The sequence below is a fragment of the Malaclemys terrapin genome, chromosome 5, assembly GCF_027887155.1.
Source record: "Malaclemys terrapin pileata isolate rMalTer1 chromosome 5, rMalTer1.hap1, whole genome shotgun sequence".
In the NCBI taxonomy this organism is placed as follows: Eukaryota; Metazoa; Chordata; order Testudines; family Emydidae; genus Malaclemys; species Malaclemys terrapin.
In genome coordinates this window covers 82,143,467-82,170,576 of record NC_071509.1, presented here as the reverse complement: position 1 = coordinate 82,170,576, position 27,110 = coordinate 82,143,467, and the positions used below count along the sequence as shown (strand labels likewise).

The following is a 27,110-nucleotide window of genomic DNA, read 5'->3' as shown; positions in this document are numbered from 1 at the left end:
TGGTCCTTCAAACAACCAAACAAACAAACAGACTGACAAACACAAGCTCAGCACACAGCAAGTAACCCTCAAACACAAACAAACACACACTACAGACAGTCAGTTACCCCAAAAGGGTGCTGTATTGCTCCTCCTTCACCTGGAGAACTCCCTTGCGAAACTCCCTGTTAGCAGCCCCTGTCTGTTGACTGCTTCCAATACAGTAGAACCTCAGAGTTATGAACACCATAGTTACGAACTGACCGGTTAACCACATACCTCATTTGGAACTGGAAATACACAATCAAGCAGCAGCCGAGAGAGAGAAAAAAATAAAATAAAAGCAAATACAGGACAGTACTGTGTTAAATGTAAACTACTAAAATATAAAGGGAAAGCAGCATTTTTCTTTTGCATAGTAAAGTTTCAAAACTGTATTAAGTCAATGTTCAGTTGTAAAGTTCGGAAAGAACCACCATAACATTTTGTTCATTTCAGAGTTACGAACAGCCTCCATTCCCAAGGTGTTCGTAACTCGGAGGTTCTACTGTAGCTTATAAAGTACTAGTTGGTTTCTTTAGTAGGTAACTTATTGTAATTAAGTCTAAGGTAGTTTATGGTTGGTAGGTTTGCCGTTTGGGTGCCTTAAGACATTTGAAATCTAGGTAATATTGTGCTAAGAGGCTGCATTTTTCCTCTATATGCAGACCGCCTATGCAAAAACCAAGAGAATTAGAATGGAAAATGCTGTGTTTCATATAATATCTTTTGCAGATGTGATTATTTTCCCTTTAACTCAGGAAGTCTAGCAGAAAACTGTTAGATATTTCAGTGCACTGTATGTTACACTTGATGGGAAAACTGGTATAACTTAAGACAGAGATGGCCACAGTGTTGTTCAAATGTACTTCAAGTGTCACAGATTGGCCTGCACCCTCTCAAATTATTAATACAGGGGCATGGCCAACAGACACTACAGTTCCAGTGGTGGCTCCAGGCACCAGCGCAGCAAGCGCATCCCTGGGGTGGCAAGCCGCGGGGGACAGCCTGCTGGTCCCTGTGAGGGCGGCAGTCAAGTTGCCTTTGGCGGCATGCCTGCAGTAGGTCCGCCGGTCCCACGATTTCGGCGGCAGTTCGGCGGCGGGGACGCCGAAGGCACGGCACTGATATGCCGCCAAATCGCCGTGACCAGCGGACTGCCCTCAGGCGCGCTGCCGAGAGCCACCTGACAGCCAGACTTGGGGTGGCAAAAAACATGGAGCCGCCCCTGTACAGTTCCTAGCATGCCATTAAATGTGAAGAAAGCTGGAATCTGCTCCATTGTTTACAAATTAGGTGCAACCCTTTGGCTTCTGGGGTGAAATCCTGACCCTACTGAAGTCAGTGGGGATTTTGTCATTGATTCTAAGGGAGCCAGGAATTCACCTTTGGTATGTTGCTGTTCTGATCATCCCATGACCACAGTTTAGACATTCCTGATCTGCAGTCAGCATTTAGATTCTCTAATTTGTTAGTCCAGTTATCACATGAGTGACACATAGTTATGTAGATGATAATTAGAGCCCTGTGCGGATTCAAAATTTGTATCTGCGTCCGATCCACGATTCACGAACATGGTCCTCAGATGTAAAGCAGATATCTAGATTTGCAGGGCTCTAATGATATGTATTGCTGACACCAAACATTTTAAATTGATCAATGCAGTGTGATAAAAATTTAGTGTGTGTAAAGTTCCAATCTTACACTTAATAAAAATAAATGTAGCAGAAGTGAAGATTTTTGTCAAATGCTAAATTGCTAATCAATTAGAGTAGTCTCTGTCTTTATTAGCTTTGGTAATGAGAAATAGGGATGTACTGAAGAGAAAAGGTCAAAGATCAAGCCACTAAAATCCAGTTTATTAACTGGGTCAATACAGAAGGCCTGCCGGCACCTGTAATGTTGACAGCTGTCTAGGATTAGAAGTTAGGTTCTCAGAAAGGTTGTTTAGATAGGTAATCCAGATCCAAATATTGCATGTGATCCCAGAGTTATTCCACAATTAATGAACTGTCAGCTATCCACTGTAAGACTGAATTGATATAGTGCTACTGAAACCAGTGAGGTGAGGCCTGAGCCTTAACACTAGCTTCATTTTCTGATCTTGCAACGACTGTGATTACAGCAGATATTTCTGTGGAAAGGGTTTGATTATGTTCAATTTTAAATGTGTTAAGGACATCTGAAGTAATTGTAACTTACAATGAGTTGATAAATTGTGTAGGTTTACTATCTTTGAAGTTGAAGACTTTGTTTCCTCCAACTTCACGAAAGCTCTGATGAAAAAAGATTAACTCGGCCTCTTATTGGACAGTGTTTGTTAAAGTGATTTACTTTTTGTTAGGTATTTTAACAGTACCATTTTGCCTCGAGTTACGAAAAGATGGATATTTGCTGTTGTCTGATACTTAATACTGTAAAATATTCATAGACCTGGATGTTTTAACAGAAAGACAACCTAAAAGGAGATGGTATCACAGATATGGAGAGTGGAAAGCCATTTCCAGAGAATATTCACAGCATGAATGCATATCTTGGGTAAGATATTTTAAAAGTTGTATGTTTTGTATGTTGTTTTAAAAATGTTGATGTCATACACATTCTGTTGATTGCATCAAGATCGTTTGTTTTGGTTTGCAAGTAAAATAATAATAATGTAGCGAATTAATGGTGTTGGGCAGCCTGCAAAGTCAGATTTATTTGCTTTCTTTCTCATAAATATTTAGCACTGAGATTTTCCTGTTGTAACTCTTTGGCATCACTCACCATTCATCCTCAGCTTTTATTTCATGCCAAAAAATTTTAGTTCAGTTTAATTTTAAACAATGCCAACAATCCCTTGAAATCCACGTACAGAGGCTCCTCTCCTTGCATGGAACAGGGTGGTGGGACAGGGGGCAGCTGCTCTGGAGCCATCATCCCTAAACAAAAGTATTGGAATCTGTGAAAAAAGTAATGTAATCTTAGGCTGCATTAGCTTTTCTGTGGCGCCTCTCCCTGCTGTGAAACTTCTGATGGAGCTGGGCTGTCCTGAAGTCTCTGCGTAGGTGGCCCTGCCCTCCAGAACCTTTATGGATCTGGGGATTCTGGGAACCAAACTTCCTGTCTGTCCCATGGGGAACATAACTGTTCTTTCCTCCTGGGGGAAAGGTTCAGAGAAAACTTCAGAAGAGGAACTTTCAAGAGTTTTCTTCCATTTGTCTCACTTCTGCAGGCTTTTTTGTGGAAAGGGGTGAGTTGGCCCATCATTCCTATTCTATATCACTATTTGACTGTTCAGAATTTTTTAATAGCTGTCCAGTTATAAGTATACACACATGCCTGGTTTACTTGAAGACAATGAATGTGTTGGCATATGATTCTAAAAGACTAAATGTCTTTAGTTCACTTTTCTTTTTCAAAATACTACTCTTGTAACTCTTCTCTCTTTGATTTTTGGCAGTCTAAAGTCTTTTGTTTGCAGAGAGCATAAGATACGTTTTAGCTCAACCATAAGTTATGGGCTTGATGCAGGGATCATTGGGAGAAATCGTGTGGCCTATTTTATGCAGGAGGTCAGACTAGATCAGGGGTGGGCAAAGTACGGCCCGTGGGCCGGATCTGGTCCATCTAACATTTCTGTCCAGCCCGCCTTGACTAACATTTCTGTCCGGCCTCCTCTGCCCCCTCGCGATCTCCGAGTCTGGGTTGCTCAAAGTCCCGTGGTGCAGCCGGGCGCTCAGGCAGGCTGCCTTCCTGCCTGCCATGGCCCCACGCCGCTCCCAGAAGTGGCCGGCTGCTGCTGGCATGTCTCTGCATGCCCCTGGCGGGGGGGGGGGAGGGGAGAGAAGGCAGCTCTGCGCGCTGCCCCTGCTCCCAGCACTGTCCTCACAGCTCCCATTGGCTGGACACTGGCCAATGGGAGCTGCGGGGGCGGTGCTTGCAAGCGCGGGCAGCGCATGGAGACCTGCTGCCCCTCCCCCACAAGGGGCAGGCAGAGACGTGCCAGCAGCAGCCACCAGCAGCCGCTTCTGGGAGTAGTGTGGGGCTATGGCAGGCAGGCAGGCAGCCTGCCTGAGCCCTGCTACACCACCGGCTGGGAGCCGCCTCTGGTAGGCGCCTCCCAGCCAGAGCCTGCACCTTGCACCCCCTCCTGCACCCCAATCTCTTGCCCCAGCCCAGAGTTCCTTCCTGCACCTAAACTCCCTCCCAGACCCCACATCCCCTCCATTAATATAGTAGACATGTGTGGCTCATGGCAACTTACCGAAATTTGTGGAGTGCCCCCCCTGCGAAAATTATTGCCCATCCTGGACTAGATGATCATAATGGTCATTTCTGGCCTGAAAATATATGATTCTATGTAGCATAACCAGATAAGAAATCAAATATATTGTAAGCTTTTTGTTGTAAGTTTACTGCTGATGAAAGCTGCCAGAGTTCTAGCCCTTACTATATATAGTGATCTCCTAACATACCAGGTACAACATAAGCAGTTCAGTATTCCCCACATAGCCCCACTATTTTGCTAAAAGAAGAACAGGAGTACTTGTGGCACCTTAGAGACTAACAAATTTATTAGAGCATAAGCTTTCGTGGACTACAGCCCACTTCTTCGGATGCATATAGAATGGAACATATAATGAGGAGATATATATACACACATACAGAGAGCATAAACAGGTGGGAGTTGTCTTACTAACTCTGAGAGGCCAATTAATTAAGAGAGAAAAAAAAAAAAAAAAAACTTTTGAAGTGATAATCAAGCTAGCCGAGTACAGACAGTGTGATAAGAAGTGTGAGAGTACTTACAAGGGGAGATAGTCAACGTTTGTAATGGCTCAGCCATTCCCAGTCCTTATTCAAACCGGAGTTGATTGTGTCTAGTTTGCATATCAATTCTAGCTCTGCAGTCTCTCTTTGGAGTCTGTTTTTGAAGTTTTTCTGTTGTAATATAGCCACCCGCAGGTCTGTCACTGAATGACCAGACAAGTTAAAGTGTTCTCCCACTGGTTTTTGAGTATTTTGATTCCTGATGTCAGATTTGTGTCCATTAATTCTTTTGCGTAGAGACTGTCCGGTTTGGCCAATGTACATGGCAGAGGGGCATTGCTGGCACATGATGGCATAGATCACATTGGTAGATGTGCAGGTGAACGAGCCCCTGATGGTATGGCTGATGTGATTAGGTCCTATGATGATGTCACTTGAATAGATATGTGGACAGAGTTGGCATCGGGGTTTGTTACAAGGATAGGTTCCTGGGTTAGTGGTTTTGTTCAGTGATGTGTGGTTGCTGGTGAGTATTTGCTTTAGGTTGGGGGGTTGTCTGTAAGCGAGGACAGGTCTGTCTCCCAAGATCTGTGAGAGTAAAGGATCATCTTTCAGGATAGGTTGTAGATCTCTGATGATGCGCTGGAGAGGTTTTAGTTGGGGGCTGAAGGTGACAGCTAGTGGTGTTCTGTTATTTTCTTTGTTGGGCCTGTCTTGTAGGAGGTGACTTCTGGGTACTCGTCTGGCTCTGTCAATCTGTTTTTTCACTTCAGCAGGTGGGTATTGTAGTTTTAAGAATGCTTGATAGAGATCTTGTAGGTGCTTGTCTCTATCCGAGGGATTGGAGCAAATGCGGTTATATCTTAGAGCTTGGCTGTAGACAATGGATCGTGTGGTGTGTCCTGGATGGAAGCTGGAGGCATGTAGGTAAGTGTAGCGGTCAGTAGGTTTCCGGTATAGGGTGGTATTGATGTGACCATCGCTTATTAGCACAGTAGTGTCCAGGAAATGGACCGCTTGTGTGGATTGATCTAGGCTGAGGTTGATGGTGGGATGGAAATTATTGAAATCATGGTGAAATTCCTCAAGGGCTTCTTTTCCATGGGTCCAGATCCTGTTCCGTAGGGACAGCTTCTGTGGATAAGAATAGTATCCATCTCACTTAGCCTCTTTGCTGTGACTTCCCAAAGGGCTGCCCAGTCTAATGGTAATTTTTAAAAATAGCCACCTGCCCACAGTGAAGTGCACAGGGAGTCCTCCTGTTTCTTTCACATAGGCCACCAAAAGTCATTACATGTTTAAAAAACAAACAAACTCCCAAACAAAAATAGCTAATTGTTCAACTTCTCAAACATTTTCTTACTGCAAAAATCCACATTCCTGCTGTGTGAAAGTGGAGTTTTCTTTTGGTCCCGTTAAATAAATGGTTTCCACAGACTTGTATGCAGACTACATGACTGCACATCTTACCATCTAGGAAAATATTCAAGTATTCAAGGAAAGATAGTAAGTAAGTATTTAATGCAGCATACATATTTTTTCTAGATGGAACAAAAATATTGAAATAGAGCTCTCTTAGTTTGTCAGTCAATATTTTCTTTTGAAATTGCTCTTGGCTTGTTTACTTATTGACCCTCAATATATAAAAAAGGAAAAGTCGCAATGAGCTATACACGAGGCAGCGGAACATAACATAAAAATGGTCACACTGGTCCATCTAGCCCCGTATCCTGTCTTCTGACAGTGGCCAGTGCCAGATGCTTCAGAGGGAATGAACATCACAGGGCAATTTATTGAGTGATCTATCCCCTGTCATCCAGTCCCAGATTCTGGCAGTTGGAGGTTTAGGGCGACCTAGAGCATGGGGTTGTCTGATCATCTTGGCTAATAGCCATTGATGGACCTATCCTCCATGAACTCATCTAATTTTTTTTTAAACACAGTTATACTTTTGGCCTTCACAACATCCCCTGATAATGAGTTCTGCAGGTGAACTGTGCATTGTGTGGAGAAGTACTTCCTTGTGTTTGTTTTAAACCTACTGTCTTTTAATTTAATTCAGTGACCACTATTTTTTGTGTTATATGAAGGGGTAAACAACATTTCCCTATTCACTTTCTCCACACCATTCATGATTTTATGGATCTCTACCATATCCCCCTTTAGTCATCTCTTTTCTAAACTGAACAGTCCGAGTCTTTTTAATCTCTCCTCATACGGAAGCTGTTCCGTAACCTTAATCTTTTTTGTTGCCCTTTGCAATTTTCCCCTTTGTGAAATAATACTTGCCCTCCCCTGTAAAACACTTTGAAATCTGAAGATCAGAGTGCTAAATATTATTGTTGTTAATAAAAAAATGGAACCCACAGTTAACACATACCTCTTAGTGTGTGTGAAGACAACTTTGGCTGCATAATTTAGGTGGCTAGCTTTATTAGTTTGCCCTGTGTTTCTAATGAATGATCCTTTATATAATGAACATATTCAGATAGCTAGAATGGGTGTTTTTAAGTTAATATCATAAAGTATGTGTGCATGATGTAATATGATACCTCTGGAATAAATTTAATTTTTAAAAGAAATTTTAAAAATAGTTATTTTAAAAGTGTGAATTAAATACTCAAAAAATGTTGTTTTTGTTATGTCAGAGCAAGACCAATAAGCAGGGCTCTTGATCTTGGAGCTGATATTGTTGTGACTGGTAGATGTGTTGATAGTGGCATTGTATTAGGACCACTCATTCATTCGGTAAGTATAAGTCGCTTTTTCATAACTGGAGCTTAACTCTCTTTTCATAGTGCTGTATTGTGAATACATATGAATGAATGGTTAGTAATCATTGTCAAGTACTTTTCTTTTTAATTTAGTATCTACATTTTAATAAAAATAATGAGGTCATGTAGCTTTTGGCCTTTTCTTTGTCGTTTGACATTCATTTTAATTTGCCATAAGGCACATGCCATCTTTTCAGTTTCATTTAATACATATGTTAAAATGGTCCCCTTAGGCCCCCCCTTAAGGCTGGAGACCATGGGGCTAGGCAACCCTGATTACTAAAGTGGCACATCTGAGTTGGATCAGGTAATTCCCTATAAAGGGCAGCAAGTGGCTGCAATGAAAGTAGAAGCTCAGGTAATTGTAAAGCAGGGGTTCTCAAACTGGGGGTTGGGACCCCTCAGGGGGTCGTGAGCTGTCAGCCTTCACCCCAAACCCTGCTTTGCCTCCAGCATTTATAATGGTGTTAAATATATAAAAAAGTGTTTTTAATGTATAAGGGGGGTCGCACTCAGAGGCTTGCTGTGTGAAAGGGGTCACCAGTACAAAAGTCTGAGAACCCCTGTTGTAAAGAAACTGTAGGAAGTGAGAAAGGCTTCTCCTATAGGAAAGACCATAATACCAGCAGAATGTAGTAGCCTGAGCCAGGAGGCTGAACTCCTCCCAGGCTTTACCTGGCTGTGAATGTGAAGGACCCAGCTTTGTGAAGGAAATTTTGGAACTCAACTCCCTACCTAATTGCGGTGGTGGTGGTGGTGGTGGGGAGATTGGATCAGGGTTGGGACTTGGAGGGCCAAATTCTTATTGGGGGGGGTGGGAGGGGGAGAGAGAATTGGGACCCAGCTCTGGAAAGAAGGGCTGGAGACTCCGTACCTAAGAGGGGAGAGACAATGAATTGGGGTTGGGGTCTGGAGGACCAGTGTGTGTTGAGAGGACTAAATAAATTGTACTCCCAGAAGGGGAGTGACTTACTTAACTTTGGACTGAGTGAATTATTGAGGGGACCGGAAGAGGGGGAAACACAGACAGGGTGCCAGAGAGTGATCTCTGGCCATAGCGGGGCATTCAAGAGGCAGCAGGTCATGGCAAGCTCTCTTGTTCCATGTGGGATTTATTGTTCAAATAATGTTTTATCTGAAGTACAAAAAAATAGAGACACAGGGTGAAATCATGGCCCCATTAAAGTCAATGTGAGTTTTGGTGTTGATTTCAATGGGGCCAGGATTTCACTCTTAATCTTTTCTACGTTCAAATTGTAGTGCATAAGATTGTGAGATGGAAAATGTCCTTTGCCACAAGGTGGCACAAGTGCTTTTTTGTTTTGTTTATAAAATGCTGGTGAGCAGTTTTTTCTTCTTGTGCTGGTCTGTTTTCTAAACAATTTTCTTTTTAAGTTGAATTTTAATGTGATGTTTCTCAGATTAATCTAGCTACAGAAATAACACAATGCAGGATGTGTGACGTTTTTTGAGCACTTATATATACATAATACCTTTATGACCACACATCTTGGAATGTTGACATCTTTTTTTTCTTTTTGATTCATATTAAAATATTACTAGGTGTGTGTATGAATATAAGAATAATAAATAGTTCATTTTAAAACCTTATACTTTTTTGACTGCACGCTTAGAATGTCTAGCTAAACTTTTCCTTTTTTAGTTCAGGTCATTAGTAGTAGTTCTATCCATAACTTATTTAAATACGCGAGAGAAAAATTATTTAGTTTCTCCCACAGAAAGTTGCCATTATTAACCCCAGAGTGGCCTGTATGTGGTTTTTCATATATGGCTTGTCTTCTCTGTTAAAAAAGTAAAATGAATAATGCTGAATATTTCATTACTTGTATTGTGTTAATTTTAATTTATTAATGCACTATACAATTAAAACAAACAAAAATCCCTTCAGATTTTCAAGGAAGATTGGGCTGCTGACAATGCTTTATTACTCAGAGCATCCACTTAATTTTATTATCTCTTGAAGCCTGTGTGTGTGTGTGTGTGTACATAATGTATTTGTATTTTTTTTTTTAGTTTGGCTGGAACAGGGATGAGTTTGACTTGCTAGCAGCTGGAAGGTAAATGATATAACTATTAAAAATGTTATAAAATGATCTTGATTTTTAAAATAAAATTAAGTGAGCTATTAAAGAGCTTCAACACACAGAATACATGGGTGACCATTTTGTTGAATACACTTGTTTGGATGCTACAATTTATTAAATTAACTCTTTAAAAAAGCAAACATTCTGTGAAGCTTTGGAACTTAAATTTTAATAAAAGAATGAGAAAAATTAAAAATATGCTTAAGAAACTATACAGATGGTTTGTGTCCATTTTGTGAGAAAAGGAATGAAACCTTATGTTATAGACAATAAGGTAACAGGGCTAGATGCAGGTATCACTGGGTAAAGTTCTATGGCCTGTGGTAGACAAGAGGTCAGACTAGATCGGGGTCTCAAAGTCCCGGCTCGCGGGCCATCTGCGGCCCGAGAACCTCCCTAATGTGGCCCGTGGGGCTCCAGCAATTTTGGGGCCGGGTCTCTCCCTTGGCCCTGCCTGCTGCACCCAAGTGCTCCCCCTCACATCTCCCCCACCCAAACTCCCTCCCAGAGCCTTAGGCAGGTGGGGGGTAGAGTTTTGGGGGGTGAGTTCTGGGCAGCATGAGTGACATTATTGGTCTGCTGAGAGGATTTGAGGACTGGCACTGGCCGTAAGGTAGATTGAGTTTGAGACCCCTGGACTAGACGATCAGACTTGTCCCTTTTTTGGCTTTGAAATGTATGAAAGAGTGATACTCAGCTAATCCCAGTGGACTCATCAACAGGGCTGGTCAAAACTCAGAATGTCTGTTCTGCAGAAAATTCTGACACTTTGAAAAAGTTTTTAACCTTATTTGGTATGAAAACTTGAAATGTCAGAATTTCCTTCAGAAGAGACAGTCTGAAAAGTTTTTGTTTTGGAAAAATTGAAACATTTTGGTTTGACTATTCCAAACAAAATAGGCCAGCCAGCTGCCCACTCCTGGAAAGTCCCCAGTGAATTCCCTATCATGGAGCAGGGTCCCTATAAAATCCTGGGAGCTCTGGTTTTAGCTGGGGGTTCCCAGGTCTGCCAGGCTCCCAGCGGTGCAGCAGGGAGTCTCAGAGCCCCAAGCTGGGCACTCAAAATCACTAGTCATTTTTGAAAATATTGGCTTTGATATATAAACTGCATCAAATAGCTATGAAGGAGGTGTCCAGCATGTTCCCTTCTGTCTTATTTAACCCTGGTTATACTGTACTGTTATATTTGTGAATAAGTGGCAGTTTGTTTTTCAACGTAGTTACTCATTGGAGTGTTCTTTGTTTTCCAGTCTTGCAGGCCATCTCATTGAATGTGGCGCTCAGTGTACAGGTGGAATATTCACAGACTGGCATACTATTCCAGACTGGTAGGGAGCTGTAATACTGATATAAAAGTGTTTGTGTGTAGCCATTAGGCCCAGTTTTCTACTCTGTGCTTTTTCCTGTCTGTGTATTTTGTCATATTTCCTCTTTAAGATACACAACCTCCGTACTTCTATTATCTTTCCTGACTACATAGGGCCTGTCATGCTCCAAATGGAGTCTTGTCATTGATTTTGATAAATGCAGCTGTGGGGCATTTATCTGCATGTTTGTTGTCCTTGGTATTGTTTTCTCTAAAATATATTTGTATCTTCTACTTTTTAGAATGATCTGGTATTATTCTTGGTTCTCTACTGTCTGTTGTCTTCTCACTGTGTTCTTTGATACTGGCAATTGTATACTTTATAACTGCTATGCCAATCCTTCAGTTGGATCACCCAGGCTGCTATGCTTTTTCTGTTGCAAAATATATTTCTTAGTCCGGGTTTGATCCTGCAAGGCATTACATAATGCCTCCAACTCCCATTCAGGAGAGAGCATTCAGTACCTCAGGAGTTAGCACCTCGCAGGGTCAGATACTCTCTTTTCAGACCTTTGTTCATTAATGGATAGTGTTCTCCTACACAAAATAATCCTAATGATTGTACAGTTTAGCCTGAGAATCAAGTGACAGAGTTAGTGTTTGTGGTAACAAGATGTTCTGTTCAGCTTACAACATTATAAAACTAATCGTACTTACTGGCATATCCCCTTGTATCCTGCAGTACCATGAAACTGCTTAAAAATCCTATGTAACTGGATTCCAAAAGAGCTTTGTTATCTAAAGTGAGCCCAGGAAAATGCTGTTTCCTGTAAAAATGCTAGTAGATCTTTGTTTCTGGGAGTTTTTAATGCTAAATAACAGAGGTGAATGGTTTTAATAAAAAAGGAAAACATGTTTCAAATATATAAAACTCCATGAGATGCACATGTACACATACATTATGTATGGGTATATGTATCTGTGAATATTGATGTACTTATATATGGCTATCTAAAATCATGGTATTTCTGTGACACTAATGCTGACTGCTGGTAGCATAGAATTAGTGCGTAATAGTAGACTGGGACAAGGTACCTGGGTGGCAGAGACTGGGACTTTGGAATCAGGGGGCAGAGATGGGGATTGGCAGGGCAAGGAGCCTGGAACTGGGAATCTGTGAGGTGGTAGGAAGGGAGACAGATTTGACAAGCTTGGATGCAGGGGAAGAACTGGGACTGGGCAAAGAGACTGGGATGAGAAGTGGAAGGAGGTGAGGGCAGTGAGGTTGGATGAGAAGCCTGGGGAGGGAGACTGGGAGGAGATGGGCATGGAGAATATGGGTGGGAGAGAGAGAGACAGATCAGCGAAGGGCATGGAGAATATGGGTGGGAGAGAGAGACAGGTCAGCGAATGGTGGAGGGAACTAGGACTGGAAGGACTGACCAGGCCAGAAGAGTGGGTGTGGGAGAGACTTGGGATAAGGAGTCTGAAAGGGTTGAGGTTAGGATTTACTGGGCATGGACACTGGGACTGGGATCAGAAGCCTGAGGAGTGGAGACTGTGGTTGACTAGGTGGGGAAAATGGGACTGGGACAAAGAGCCAGTGGTGAGGTAGAGACAGGATTGAGACAGGGACAGGTTGGAGGGGAAAGGGTAGAGGGGATCACGCTTGTGGGGAATGAGAAGAAGTCTGTTCCCACCAGAGCAAACTCCCCTCTATTGCCTGAAATGGAACCCAAGATTCCTGAATCTCACCATTCCTCTGCTGCCAGCAAGTATCATCTGTGAAATCCACTGACAAAGTGTCTCATTCCTCTCTAGTGCTGACTAGAGGACAGAAACTTCTAGGGCTTTTTATTTTTGGTTTTAACCAATAAAATAGCCTTGAATAAAAAAAAAAGCATTTATCCAGTTAATATTGGAAAAACATTGGAAATAGTTACTTGTATGGAAGGGCTTGTCTACACAGAGCCGTAATGCCAACTATGGGCATGTGATTTCTAAAGCCCACTGACGTGTTACATATTTATTGGTCCATGTAGACCCTGCTGGTGCACACTAAAGGTTCCCTAGTCCGCTTTAATGTAGTGCTGGGTGAAACAGTAATACATTAAAATTCTATAGGGAACATTACTAAGAGATTACTTATGACTATATACACTATTGTAATGAATAATGTGTATATAATATACATTACTCATTACAACATATACAAAGAGAGAACTCTGAAAAACACAACCTCAGATTTTTGGATATCTACATGAAGCTCAAAAATTGCTAAAAATAAACCCTGAAAAATGAAATTAATAAACACTGAAAAACAGAAGCCCTACAACTTACTGCTTTGATCAGTTACTGCTTTAGTTCAAGTTGCTGAGGTTGGTACTGTGGATGACCCATGTGGCTCTTAACATGATGCTACATAATGGAATTTCTGTTTCCTTTTTTAAAAACTGAGGAGATTACATTAAAATCACTCTTAAAACATTAAAAGAACATTATTAAGGGTTGCAAAGTCAAGCACTCAAAAGTTACGAAATGCCAGAATTAAGGTTATCTGTGTAACCTTAATTCGACCCCTTTGTGCCTATGCATTTGTGACACAGTCTTTTATTACATGATCACATATTGTTTTCCCACAGGGCCCATCTCATTCAGTGTACAGATTGGATGATGCTCACTTAATGAGAAGCTATTCAATATTTTGTTTTCTTTTCAATGTGTGAATGCCTTATTTAATGACACTATTCAATCCTTGCTCTGAAGACAGAATTATTAATGTTCTTATAAGCTTTCCTCTGGTGCTCATCATTATACTATCTGAGTGCTTCACAAACATTAATGAATTCATTTTCACAGCTCCCCTGAGAAATGAGTGGGCATTATCTCCATTATATGTTTGGTGAATTGAGAGATTAAATTCAAAAGTTTCCACTAATTTTGGGTGTCCAATTTGATTTTTCAGAGTACTTTTCATTATATAACACTTAGTATGTTCAAAGCACATTCAGTTGCAGCTACAAGTGCTCAGCGGTTCTGCAAAGCAGACCCCACGGTCTCAGGTCAGGGACCTATAAAAAGAGGAACACACAATTAGTGTCCACATGTGAAAAGTGGGGTGCTTACAGGTGGACCCACAGCTGGAAGTGAATCGTCTCAGAAAATTGGTGCAAAGTAAATTAAAATCAACTGACACTATCAATGCGATCTTCTTAGATGGTAAAGGGTACAACAGTCCATTTCTTACACATTGGAATCCTTGAACCAGTTCTGTGGAGAGACACGTTTTTTGAAGGAGACAAGACTTTGTGGTACAAAGGGAGACAATGGCAGGTAGTCCATTTTGGATCTTGGCTCTCTCCACAAGGAGATCAATATTCCTCGTGGAACTACTGAAATGTATCATGGCCTTATCTTTCCAAAACTTCAGAATATGAAAATAAAACTCCTGGAGATTACTGAAGATATAATCAGGGAGAGTCACTCAGGGATACTTTAGCTTCTGCCCCAACAAGCATTTTCAATACACAATGCTCCACTTTTGGACATGTAACTTCTACATGGATATTCACAAAAGTTATATCATCCCTCCATTGAAGCAGAAGGGATACATGTCTAAAGTTGTCTGACGACCTTCTCATGTTACACAGGGTCCAGGCTAAAAGCCTCCAGAAACATGACTTTGAGTGAACAAGTGGAAGGGCCATTTACAGCCCTCACAAAACTTTTTCCCTTTCTCATGTTTTGAAGGGCTTGAATGGTAATAGCTGCTATTAGATTGCCTGACATTTTCCATTATAATGCTGTTTTTAGTTGTGTGACTTTGTCAGATATTTAACCTTGTGAGCTGAAATTTTCCATGCTTTGTCTCTGCCTCAGGGTGGGTTTTTATTGTTTTTGTTTTTTGAAAGTTTGAGCAAAAATGGTTCAGCTGTTTTTGAGAATGAAGTTTGTAGGGGAAAAATGCAATTTGTTCAATGTTAATTTTTTGAAGATTTTCTTTTTGACAAGCTTCAGTGTTTAGAGTGGAAAGTTGAATTTCATCAGCAATACAGTCCTGGGGTTGAAGAATTGCCTTTAATGTCCATCTGAAATTGGCCAGATTAGGCCGAAGTATGAGAAGATCATTATTTCCATGTGAATAGTAGGGCCATAGTTAATTGGTGCTGTGGTGGTAGGATGGGTTGAAGCTGGGATGTTCCAGTTCCTCCTTGCCCTGCTCCTGCTAGTCTTGTGGCTGTGCTGGACTAGGTTGTTAGGAGATCCCACAGGAAATGAAAACTTCCATTCTGCAGAATTTGGATTTGCCTGGGTGCCTCAAGCAGGCAGGATCCAATCTACAGGCAAGATGTTTGCATTACTGCTTTAAGCCGTTTGTTCTGTTCAGCACATATAGGCAGCATGGTCCAGTGAAGTAAGCATGGAGCAGGAGCCAAGAGCTCCTGAGTTCTAGTTCTGATTCTGTTACTGACTTGCTGTGTGGCCTTAGACAAGTCACTTTGCCTTCCTTTGTGTCTGTTTCCCCTACTTGCAATTTGAGATAATTACATGTGGTAGTGTACAGCCTCACAGCAATGTTGTGAAGTTAATGTTTGTGTTTTTTACAGTACATTATAAAGTGCAAAGTAAGTGTTAAAGATTATTTAATTTCCTTTTCCATTATTTACTGATCTAAGACCATATCAAATAACTTCTCAATATCTCAGTGCACTATGTTCAGTGAATTTCCCTTATCTGTTTATGGCTAAAATAGCTTCAAAGACCAGATTAATGAAGTATTACCTTTCCTGTTTGAATTCATGGTGGGCTTTTCTAAGTTTCCTGAACAATCCTTGCTGATCTATAGTCACATAGTTTGTCTCTTAATCCTTTATTTAAATAATGGAATTATGTTTGCAGATTCCCCATGCTAAGGAATCTCTCCAAACGCCTGTGAACTTTTACAAATGTCAATTAAGAGTTCACTGGTTTCTTTGCTTACTTCTAACTTCATGTATATCTGTTCTCCAGACTTCGTGCATCTAACTTTTCTATAACCAATTTTGTTGTGTGGAGTACACTGCCTATATTAGAACAAGAACATAATTAGTTCAGGAGGACTGTTCCAAAGGCAAAACAATTTTAAGTATGCATTTAGAGCTTGATGATCACTGATTTCAATGAGAATTGTGATGCTCAGCCTCTATCAAAAACAAGCCCTGAGAGAGAAGCTTTGGGGGACTATATAGCACCTTAGCTCCTCTGGTGCCACCATTTGTTCTTCTCCTCTCTTTGGAAAAATTTTTTTTGGACAGATCTCCACCTTCTTATGAGAGGAGTCGAGCCAGATGGCCTCTTTAGAAGCTATAACATGTTGGTTTTGTTTTAAGTGTCTTTCTTGATCATTGCTTCTATTCAGAGAAGTTCTTTGGAACAGAAAGAAAAGCCTTTAAAACTGGGAAAGCAACTTCCATAGAACCTCAGAGTTAAGAACACCAGAGTAACAAACTGACCCGTCAACCACACACCTCATTTGGAACTGGAAGTATTCAGTCAGGCAGCAACAGAGACCAAAAAAAAAAAAAAAGGCAAATACAGTACAGTACTGTGAATAACCATAACGTTTGTTTGAATGAATAACCATAACGTTTTGTTCAGAGTTTCAAATATTTCAGAGTTACAAACAATCTCCATTCCCGAGGTGTTCATAACTCTAGATTCTACTGTATTCAAGAGTTCGTCCAGATGTCCATGAAGAGTCAACCACATTTTAGCAGTGTTGGAACTGTATTTACTACTGTTTTTTTTATCATTTTCCCTGTGCAATTACATTGTTTTTTATGAAAACCTTCTGTTTCTCTCTGTGTCATACTGCTCTTCTCCTGTTTGCCTCACTGTTTTCTCTTACCCATCTGGGTTTTATTATTTTACTGCACTGAATTATGATTTATGTGTGTCTTTAAATACTTCCAGTTTTCTGATGCTGATTTTCCATTTATTATTGTGTATCTTCAAAAGATATAGTTAACTCAATCTCCCTACGTCCCTTTGCCTCCAAGATCCTTGAGCCCAGTCTGCTTCTGCTGTTTTGACTGCTCCTCTAGTACACTCCTGTTTTCTCCTCCCTCCATTCCACTTTACCTGCTCTAATAAATCGCCAGTGACCTCATGGCCAAGTTGTAGGGCCGGTTTTCCATTCTGATTTCCTGTATCTGCCTGTCTACTTTCAGAACTGTTGGTCATGACCTTCTTTCTGTGTTCTACCTCTTCCTTGGGTTTTCATGAATCTTTACTCCTCTGATTCTCTTCTCACCTCTTCAACCACTGCCGTAATCTATGGCGTAGTCTAGTTTAGTGTCGTAGTCTATGGCGGCTCCTTCACCCCTCTTTTAGTCTTTGGGGGTTCTATGGTTACTTCTACATTTTATTACTGGACAACATAATTTATGTAAGTGTGTGGTCTTATCTGTCTTAGCGCAGGTAATACAGTTAGTTGATTGTCTTGACAGTTTATTCAGTATTTTCTTGAGTTTGTGTCTAGAAAGGCTCTGTGCTGTATCTTATTGACTAATTTTTAATTTAGTTGCTTCTATAAAAATGTTGGTGTGTGTTGGTTATTACTTATGAAGTAATTAATAATATTTTTTCTTTTATTCTGAACTCTTAACATTTTTAATGTTTTTAATTCTTTAGGCATAACATGGGGTTTCCCATAGTAGAATGTTCTTCTGATGGACGCTTTACTCTATCCAAACCACCTGACACAGGGGGCCTAATCTCTTTTGGCACCGTGGCTGAACAGTTGGTGTATGAAATTGGCAACCCTCAGTGTTATCTCTTACCAGATGTCACATGTGACTTTTCTCAAGTTTCCATTACTGAAATTCCAGGTTAGTGGCTGTTGCAGGCAGAGGACCCTTATATTGAGGAAATCTATTCAGTAAGTTATGTTGGCAGACTAAAGTAGTTACTGTAGTTTCCATTTTTTCCATGTAACTTTACTTGTTAAGTCTGTTCTTTTGAAGCCTGATCTTAAGATGGGCTGTCTCATAAGGATATCCAGATTGCTTTGTGCCATTCTTTGGAAATTTAGATTAGCTGTGAGCAATTCCGCAGATTTTTGAGTAACCTAATTTTTTTTCTTTATTAAAATACATATATAATAATTACCCAGTTTATTAAATCATGTATTTCTGTAGCACTTAAAAATATTTTTGCTGTGACTTTCAGGAAGTACTCCCCATCTCTATTAGACTTGACTACATTTTAATCCAGTTCACCCTCCTTTTGTTACTAGTTACTGATGCAGCCCCCCCACCCCCACTGCCACACACACACAGTCTCTCTCCCTAGTGGCAATGGGTAGCCACCACTCTGCTTAAGACAACACATGATAAACCTTCATTTTTTAGCCACTTGACTGTGTCACCTTTAAAAGGGTAAGATTTCTCAGCTAGAGAACAGCTGTTACAGAAATCCCACTGCACTACCCTCCAAAATACTTTAATTTCAGGCCCAAATTTGAATACTAGACTTCAAGATCAGAAGTGTGGACAAGCCACCTTGCTAAACTGCTCATTTAGAGTAACTTGACATCTCTTAGCTCTTAGTCCCCATGTTTTATAGACAAACCAGTGTGAAAAGGAATTTGCTTTTTATGGATCTTATCCAATATGGGAATCTAGTTCCCTTATAAAACCCAAAACAATTAAAACTCAAACTAAAAACTCATTAGGATAAAATCCTAAACTTCATATTAGCCTTATTTTTAAGCAAAACATTTCTATCTTAAAATTGTACAGTGAACCTTCTGCTCATGCAACATAATCAAATGACAAATAGTCTGATAAGGCCAGCTTGTTGCTTTTAGCCACTAGTCCTTTTAAAAAATAGAACCTTAACCTTCCAATGAACTTTTAGCTTGTAAATGACCCGATATGACACGTTTGAACTTAAAATGAACTTTCACATGAACTTTCAGTTAGTCCTCCTCTTAGAAATATAACAGATGGAAGATAGGCAGATTTCTTAAATACTTTTAGTTTTAAGTGCTTTGACACGTACACCAGAAAGAACAGGGCAGGCTATCTATTTTTGATGTTCACATTGCTGATTTTGTTGTACTGCAGGATTAGTTACAATACTCGCTTGAACTAAGAGGTTTTCTTTCTGTTTTCTTTTTGTTGATGGATGTCATGCATTTCTTTTTCACCTTATGTAAAAATCCTGCAAATCTTCCATCTGATTGTAGAGATATTATTCTATAATAGCAGAGAGGCAATTTAAATTAACACTAAATTAACCTTGCTGTTGTAGTTTTGACAGTGACATTTAAGATTATTGTAAATTTTCATTCTTCAGAAAATGTCTGAAGAAGTTCTCTTTATTTTTGGTCTTTACGAAGTTCAGAGTATTTGTATGATGGCTTTCATATTTTGCTAAACACTCGCAGGCATAGATTTGTTAGAGATAAACTGCATCTTATTTAGATGTAGGTGGGTTTAGACATACTGTATTTGAGTAAGACCCTGATCCTGCATTACTGAAGTCAATGGGAACATTGCTGTTGACTTCAGTGGGTACAGGATCAAGCCCTAAGACTAGACAGGCAGTGCTTTGACTGATTCCTCGCACGTGTTACGATGTGCATTGTCAAGTACATTATTTGCCCTGAAATGTTCTCTAGATTATCTTGTTACTGTTATCAACAAAAAGATTAAGGCTATATAGGGCCTACATCTATACAACTTTTGCCATCCAGCTCCAGCCAGGACACATTTTCTAACAATGTTTCTTCAGACAGACTCTGGTCTTTCTCCTAACATTAATTCCTTAATCTTCCCAAGTGAGGCAGCCAACTGCAGTCAGTGGTCTGGTACATTGCCACCTGCTGCTCTCTTTCCAACACCCTTTCTCTGAAGGCCTCCTCAGTCAGGGGAAGGGATCGGGTCACAATCCCAAAGATCCAATAATTTCACCTTAATATTGCTTAATATGAATTTTTTTTTAAAAAAAGCTTCAATCCTTGAATTTGCTGAGAATTGTAGATGTGTGTCATCCTTGCATTCGAACAGAAGACAACAGTTGAATCCTAAGGCCATGTCATGTGTTACATATTCAAATATTCTGTGTGTAAATATTTCAACAATTATGTTAAAAGGCAAATTGAAGGTAGTCCAGGGGTTTATACTCCATAGATTTGATGCTTGAGTTGCTAATGCAGACGTGGCTGTTCAATAGAAAACTTTCTCTTTTGCATGGATCTTGATGATAGGAGTATCAGTAACATTTTTTGCTTTGTATTGTGTCACATAAGGTGAATTGATAGTACTTTCTCAGAAATTATATTGAAGTCATTAAAATAGATGTTTTTTAACCATTGTAGGTATTGAAGGTGGGGCAGTGAAAATTCATGGAGCAAAAGGATCACCTCCTTCAACGTTTTATAAGGTTCTTTTCTTATTGCTTTGATAATTATATAGAATGAAATGCTCTTGATTTATGAAATGTTGGTATTTTGGAGAAAAAGGCAATACTACTGCCAGGTGAAACCCTTATTTTTCCACACCTAGTATATTAACGCACGTAAGTGAAATTGCTATATACAAAATTGAGGTTATGTTATAAGTCTTTGGGGAAGTCCACAGTAAACCATAGTAATTAAGATTGAGATGGTTCTTTAATTATAAAATTCTGTTTTCCGTCACAAAATCATATTTTAATTATAGTTGTCATTTTTTGTCTTGCTTCAATGTGAAACATATTAAGCGCATGATTCTCAAAGACAAAACACTGCATAATCACTTATATCAAGATAATTCTTTACAGTTTGATAAGGGTGCTGTGAAAGATTAATGAATTAATGTTTGTAAAGTCTTTTGATATCCCCCTATTGGAAGATGCTACATAAGTGCAAAGCTTTTTTTTAATTATGTGTTGTTATAGTCTTTACTCCCCTGCAGGGACACCAATTTAGGCAAATACATCAAAGTACAAATAGGGCAAGCCTAATCCCATTTAACTCAATAACAAAATTTCAACTGACTTTCCGCGGGAACAAGATTGGATCCATAAATTAAAACTGCTCTTAATAGTGAGATAGCAAAGCAGAGTTGATTTGACTGGATCCATTTAAAACTTTTAAATTCTTTTTTAGAGAAGATGTATAATTTGCAAATATGCTGACACTATTGTTTGTGTGATAAACTATAGATCAGACATACCTTTTTAAAAGTCCAGTGATTACATTTAAAATATTTCTACCAGTTTGAAAGTTTGTTTTTTATTTTTTTTTAATATAATAAAAATATCTAAAGGTAGTGTTTAAGTGACCACTTTATAAAATGTATTTAAGATTTAAAAAATAAGCAGTATTGTTTTCAAAGAAGATGGAGGTATGATTTTGGACTTAGGTGACCTCAGTGCAGAAGCCAAAGTAATCTCTAAAGACATTGGGTTGGAGTATATTACTAACTCTTTTTCAGATAAATGAATAGCTCCTATTTCATTTTTCTCAGGTGTGCAAACAATCCTTAAGTTTTCCACTCATGCATTATTTTTCTAATAATCATCTGCTTTATAAAGGAATATATTTTGTCCTTAACTGTCACAGTATTGGCTACATACTCTATAACTGGATTCGCCATGGGTATTCGATCAAGATTTCTAATTACATAATGTTAGAATAAAAAAACTCGATCTGTGTGGTCTGTGCCTGGGAGCAAACTTTTTCCTCAAGTTTGGGGGGGGAAGTTTCAGTTGTTTTTGAACCTTAAGAATACCTTTAAAAATAAATAATTGAGAGGATTTCTGATTGTCAACTGATAGAACTCAGGTTGGTTTGTTTTCCAGACTCAGATTTCATTAGTGAGTATGAAATCTGTGGACTAATCATTGCCTGTTTTGATTTAAAAAAATATCATTTTTAAAAGAATAAATATATTCTAAAAATGACACTGGATAAACAAATTATTACATTTCATATAAGGATAGTGTCAGAATTATTTAATTCCATATTTGAATGAACCAGCAAATAATTTAGATACAAAATATTTTAGATAAAGAAAATTTGATTAAAATATGCACTCTCTTTTTCATGTATTACAGGACATTAAAATAGTACTAAAATAACTGTAAATAAGTCAATAGGCCATTTAAAATATACTTGTTTAGAGACATTTTTAGAATATATACTGTAATTATATCATTTAAAATGGGAGGCCTTACTTAATGTTCTGAAAAATCAATATGACATTAATAAGACTTGTTTATATATTTATGTATTAGTTTTGTAGAACATTTTGTTTACTCAGAATCTCAGATACCATTATAATGGATGGACAGATGTCTTTCTTACATACTCTTCCCCCCTGTCGTCCCGTCCCGTCCACTGTTCCCCCCCGAAAACCAAAACAAAAACTTAGGCTTTATTTTGTGACCTCTGAGGAAAGAGCTAAATATGTATAGCTTTGGTAAGTGGTGAGTGGAGGGGCATGCTAATAGACTAGAAGTGTTTGAAGGGTGGAGGAAAATGCAGGAAGAAAAAATATCTAGTGAAAAAAATATCTTTTACGGTAAACTATGAGAAATCCCTCAATTCATTTTATAACCGTTAATTACTAGGTAAATGCCACTTACCTGGATGGTTTTAGAGCTACAGCTGTCTGCCCAGTGATAGGGCCAAAGGCAGTGGAAAAGGGAAGACAAACTGCGGAAAGCATTCTGAAAAGGTGAGTATTTATTACAGATATGCTTTATTTTGCCTTTTAAATTTAAAATCAAAATATAATGGTAAACTGTACTAATAAGATGGCAGCTATATCAACTGGGAGATATCCTTGAAGATAGCATTCTTTTACATGGAAGGACATTTCAAAATATAAATGGTAGAAAAAGGTTCTATAATTTACTTCTCCATAAAATTATTATACAGCTACAAAATACTAGTGACATGATTTATCAGCAAATAGATTGTTTCTGAATAGTGCGAGAAGTTGGACTTTGTTGTTTAGCCAGTTTTAGTCCTAGACCTTGGTGACCTAGTGAACTGAATAGCTTGCTAACTTTTGACGAGGGGCCAGTTTCTGTCCTAAGGCACCCTGAGGACCTTATTAGTCATTTTGGAACCTGAGTACATTTTACTTATTTTATTGATTTCTTCAAACTTTAAAAACTATAGATGTCCATCCAGGGCTCTGGGCACATATCCTCCCATACATTTAAAAATTGTAACATAAAGGACTGCTTATAAACATATCCACTTCCACCTGAACAAAAAGGGGATTAAATAGATGCCCAGAAGTTTAATGCATCTGAGCTCTGAAGGACCAAGGGTGGAGAAGAGAGTTCTACAATCAATGACCCCATCAGAGAATACTCTGCCAGCAGCCCCCTTTTGTGTATATTGATGGAGCTCCAGCTCAAGTGCTTCTGCTGATTTTGGTTCTGCCAGAACTAGACTGGGAGAGATGCAGTCCCCAGTAGCTAGTGCACACTCATTACTCCACACTAACTCTCACTATGGACATTTTTACCACGCACTAACAGTGCCATTGTGGACATTAGCTTAATGCACGATGCACAAAATATGCTAAGTTAAACCACCGGAGGGAATTCTTAGTGCTCAGTAAGAGTGTCCACAGGGGGATTTAATTCGGAGTAACTAATACACTTCAAATTCACACCCTAGCTTATTGCTCACTAACTTCCCTGTGTGCACAAGCCAGAGGTCTCAAACTCTTTGGGATTTATAGATTAAAACCAACATCTTGAATTCTATCCAGAAATGTATTGGAATCCAGTGCAGATCCCAGAGTACTGGGCTAATGTGCTCTTAATGTGCAACTCCACTTAGGGCAGTTCTACATTACCGCTTAAGTTGATGTAACTTAGGTTGCCCAGGGGTGTGAAAAAGACATCCCCTTGAGTGACGCAAGTTACAGTGACCTAAGAGTGGTCCACACAGATGCTATGTCAGGGGGAGATGCTCTCCCTCTGGCATAGCTTCTGCCTGTTGGGGAGTTGGAGTAATTATGCCAATGGGAGAGCTCCATTGGCATAGAGCATCTTCAGCAGACAGGCTACAGCAGTCTTCTAGTGTAGACTGCCCTTAGAATCCTGCAGACTGCTTACACCACTAGCTTCAATTAGTGACAAATGATATCTCTGTCTCCTTCATTCTTCCCTTCCTTCCTCTCCATTGTTCAAAATGAATAATTTGCAGAAGCCTTATGAGTGGTTTTGAGTGTCTCCCCTTGGGATTTTTTGTATGTGTGCATTCTAGTGCATTGCAAAGGCACATAAAGTGCTCTTCAAAATTATCATTGTGTTGCTAGCAGGTTATCCCAGGTAAGTACATGGTTGGGTAATATCCAGAGAAGGGAATGAATTTCATTCAAAGTAAGGAAATTCCCTCCATCTCCACTTTAATCCATTCACCCATGTTTGAGTTAAAGTGCCTGCCAAGTCAGGACTGAGATGGCCTCTACAGGAAACCCAGCCAAGAAACAAAGCCATCATGCTGCTTTGGATAGGCACTTTGTAGAGCAGCAATGCTATTAGTGCTGCAGTAGAATGACTACAAATCCCACAACAAGGGTTGGGTCAAAGGACCCACAGGACATAGCTATGGACTGAAAGCTGTCCACAGAACATATTTCAAACTTAAGCACCTACATTTTATATGTATCTGTTTACAGTAACTCCTCACTTAACGTTGTAGTTATGTTCCTGAAAAATGCGACTTTAAGCAAAACGATGGTAAGCAAATCCAATTTCCCCATAAGAAATAATGTAAATGGGGGGGAGGGTTAGGTTCCAGGGAAATTTTTTCACCAGACAAAAGACTATATTATACACACACACACACACACAATACGTTTTAAACAAACAATTTCATACTGTACACAGCAATGATGATGGTGAAGCTTGGTTGAGGTGGTGAAGTCAGAGGCTGGGATATTTCCCAGGGAATGCCTTACTGCTAAATGATGAACTAGTATTTGGCTGAGCCCTCAAGGTTAACACGTTGTTAATGTAGCCTCACACTCTACAAGGCAGCACAAATGGAGGGAGGGGAGACAGCATGGCAGACAGAGACACACACCCTGTGTATGAGAGATGCAGAGAGAGAGAGAGAGAGAGAGATGCTGACCCCACTCTAAGTACATTGCCTTTTTAAGTAGATCAGCAAGTTGAGACAGCAACTGCTGCCAGCAAGCTCCCTCCGTCCTGAGCCCTGTCCTGTCCCCGCCCTGCTCTATGGAGATGGGGTAAGTGGGGGGCAGGAGCAGGGGGAGCCCCCCTTTCCCCCTCCTCCCCTGCACAGCAAGCAGGAGGCTCCCGGGTGCAGCTCCAAGGCAGAGGGCAGGAGCAGCACATAGCAGTGGGGGGAGGGACAGCTGAACTGCCCGGCAATTGATAGCCTGCTGGGCGGCTGCTGCACAGGGAACTTACGGAAACTGGGAGCTGATAGGGGGGCTGCAGGTCCACCCTGGTTCCAAGCCCCCACCAGCTAGCTCCAATGAGCAGCTCTTTCTGCAAGCAGTGGACAAAGCAGGCAGCTGCCAAACAACGTTATAAGGGAGCATTGCACAACTTTAAACGAGAATGTTATCTAATTGATCAGCAATGTAACAACGTTAACTGGGACGACTTTAAGTGAGGAGTTCACTGTACTTCATTGGGTGTGGGGTTGCTCAGTGCATCGAAAAATCTTGGCCACTTGTATTTTGGTGTCATAAATATGAATTTAGGTGCCTGATTTTAGGCACCCAAGTTTGCAAATTTTTACCTTAATGAGTAACACAGGAATATCATATTTATGAATCACTTTTAAATTAATCTTAAATACATTGATCTCTTTACTGCTGGTCTCATGTGTAATATTGACAATTCAATGAGCATATACAATAGGTGTATTTAAAATCTTCCACTGGTGTGAAAGATTCTGTCGGTTTTAATGTAATTTCCTTTTTGAACCTATAAAATCTCTTAATCTGGTGGAAATATGTAAGGGTGCCAGATATATGGTGTTGCCTCATATACTTGGTATGTGTTAAGGAAGCACTGACACTGGTAAAGGGAAACAGAAGGACATTTTACATTGTTGTTTTGGTTTTTTTATATATATACTACCCTCCTATTGACTGCCTTCACAAAGTTGAACTTTCTGTCTGTACTAATTTTGACCTTTTATCATCTTTTTTTTTTATATTGATATTTTCTTTCAGTTTCAATGGAGTGGAATTACTATGACAATTTTTAGTTTGATTACTTCCCTGGTTTTGTAACTGCAAAATTGAAGAGATCTAGTTCTGTGAATAGGGTAAAATACGTCACCTCTACTAGTTGAATGGCTTTGCAGAAACTAAGAATTATGGATTCTCTTGCACCAATCACTGTGAAAGCTCTGAAAGCTTGTTTCTAGTGTGTATTTTTCCATGTCACTAGATGACTATACAGAGTGTTTTGCTACTTGTGAGAGAGAAAACAACCTCTGGCAACAGTTCGAGGTTTTTGCATTGAGAGGTTATATAGTGTCTCTGATTTGAGCCTGAGGAAAGAATTTGGAGGATTTTAGACACAGACACATTCAAACTGTAAGTGCCACTGGGGTTTTTCCAGCTCTGTGTGGAAGAAAGAGAGGGTTTTGCCCCATGTTCCAAGGATACCACCCAGACCTGTTCAGATTCTGGAGGATCCATAAGAGGCACATAGCTATATGTGCAAGTTGTTCTGGAGTCTCCTGAATCAATGCATCCACTATCCATCTTGGCTTTTCCCCATCTCTAGTCAGAACAGCCTACTTTGGGGGCTGTGCTGATTGGCTGCAGGCTTCTTAGTAGAGTGAAAATTTTCTACTACTATGGTTTGGGGTGGAAGTGTCTCAAAGCCCAGGCTCCAGCCTGAGCCCAAACATCTACATTGCAATTTTTAGCCCTGCAGCCCAAGCCCTGCAAGCCCGAGTCGGTTCACCCAAGCTTTGAGACTTGGTGCCTCAGGTCTTTCATTGCAGTGTAGACGTACCCACAGTGAGTCAGTAGCTGAGCTCATAGTAGGACTCAAGAGTTCCTGATTCTTTACTCTAGACCATGTTGTATGGAATCTGGAACAGTGTAACGTCTATTATTTTTTCTCACTTCCAGTTGTTTTGACATCTGGTAAATATAGGTTAAC

General features: G+C 39.9%; 1 protein-coding gene across 1 annotated transcript in view; it reads left to right on the top strand.

The window, feature by feature from the left end:
- Positions 1–27,110, top strand: part of LOC128837780 (uncharacterized) — a 97,360-nt gene that overhangs the window by 11,322 nt on the left and 58,928 nt on the right. Inside the window, exons 5-11 of the mRNA XM_054029309.1 lie at positions 2,468–2,556; positions 7,419–7,518; positions 9,579–9,622; positions 10,900–10,977; positions 17,628–17,824; positions 20,320–20,384; positions 22,557–22,663. Of these exons, the coding sequence (XP_053885284.1) occupies positions 2,468–2,556; positions 7,419–7,518; positions 9,579–9,622; positions 10,900–10,977; positions 17,628–17,824; positions 20,320–20,384; positions 22,557–22,663 (680 nt within the window). The remainder of the gene's footprint in view (positions 1–2,467; positions 2,557–7,418; positions 7,519–9,578; positions 9,623–10,899; positions 10,978–17,627; positions 17,825–20,319; positions 20,385–22,556; positions 22,664–27,110) is intronic.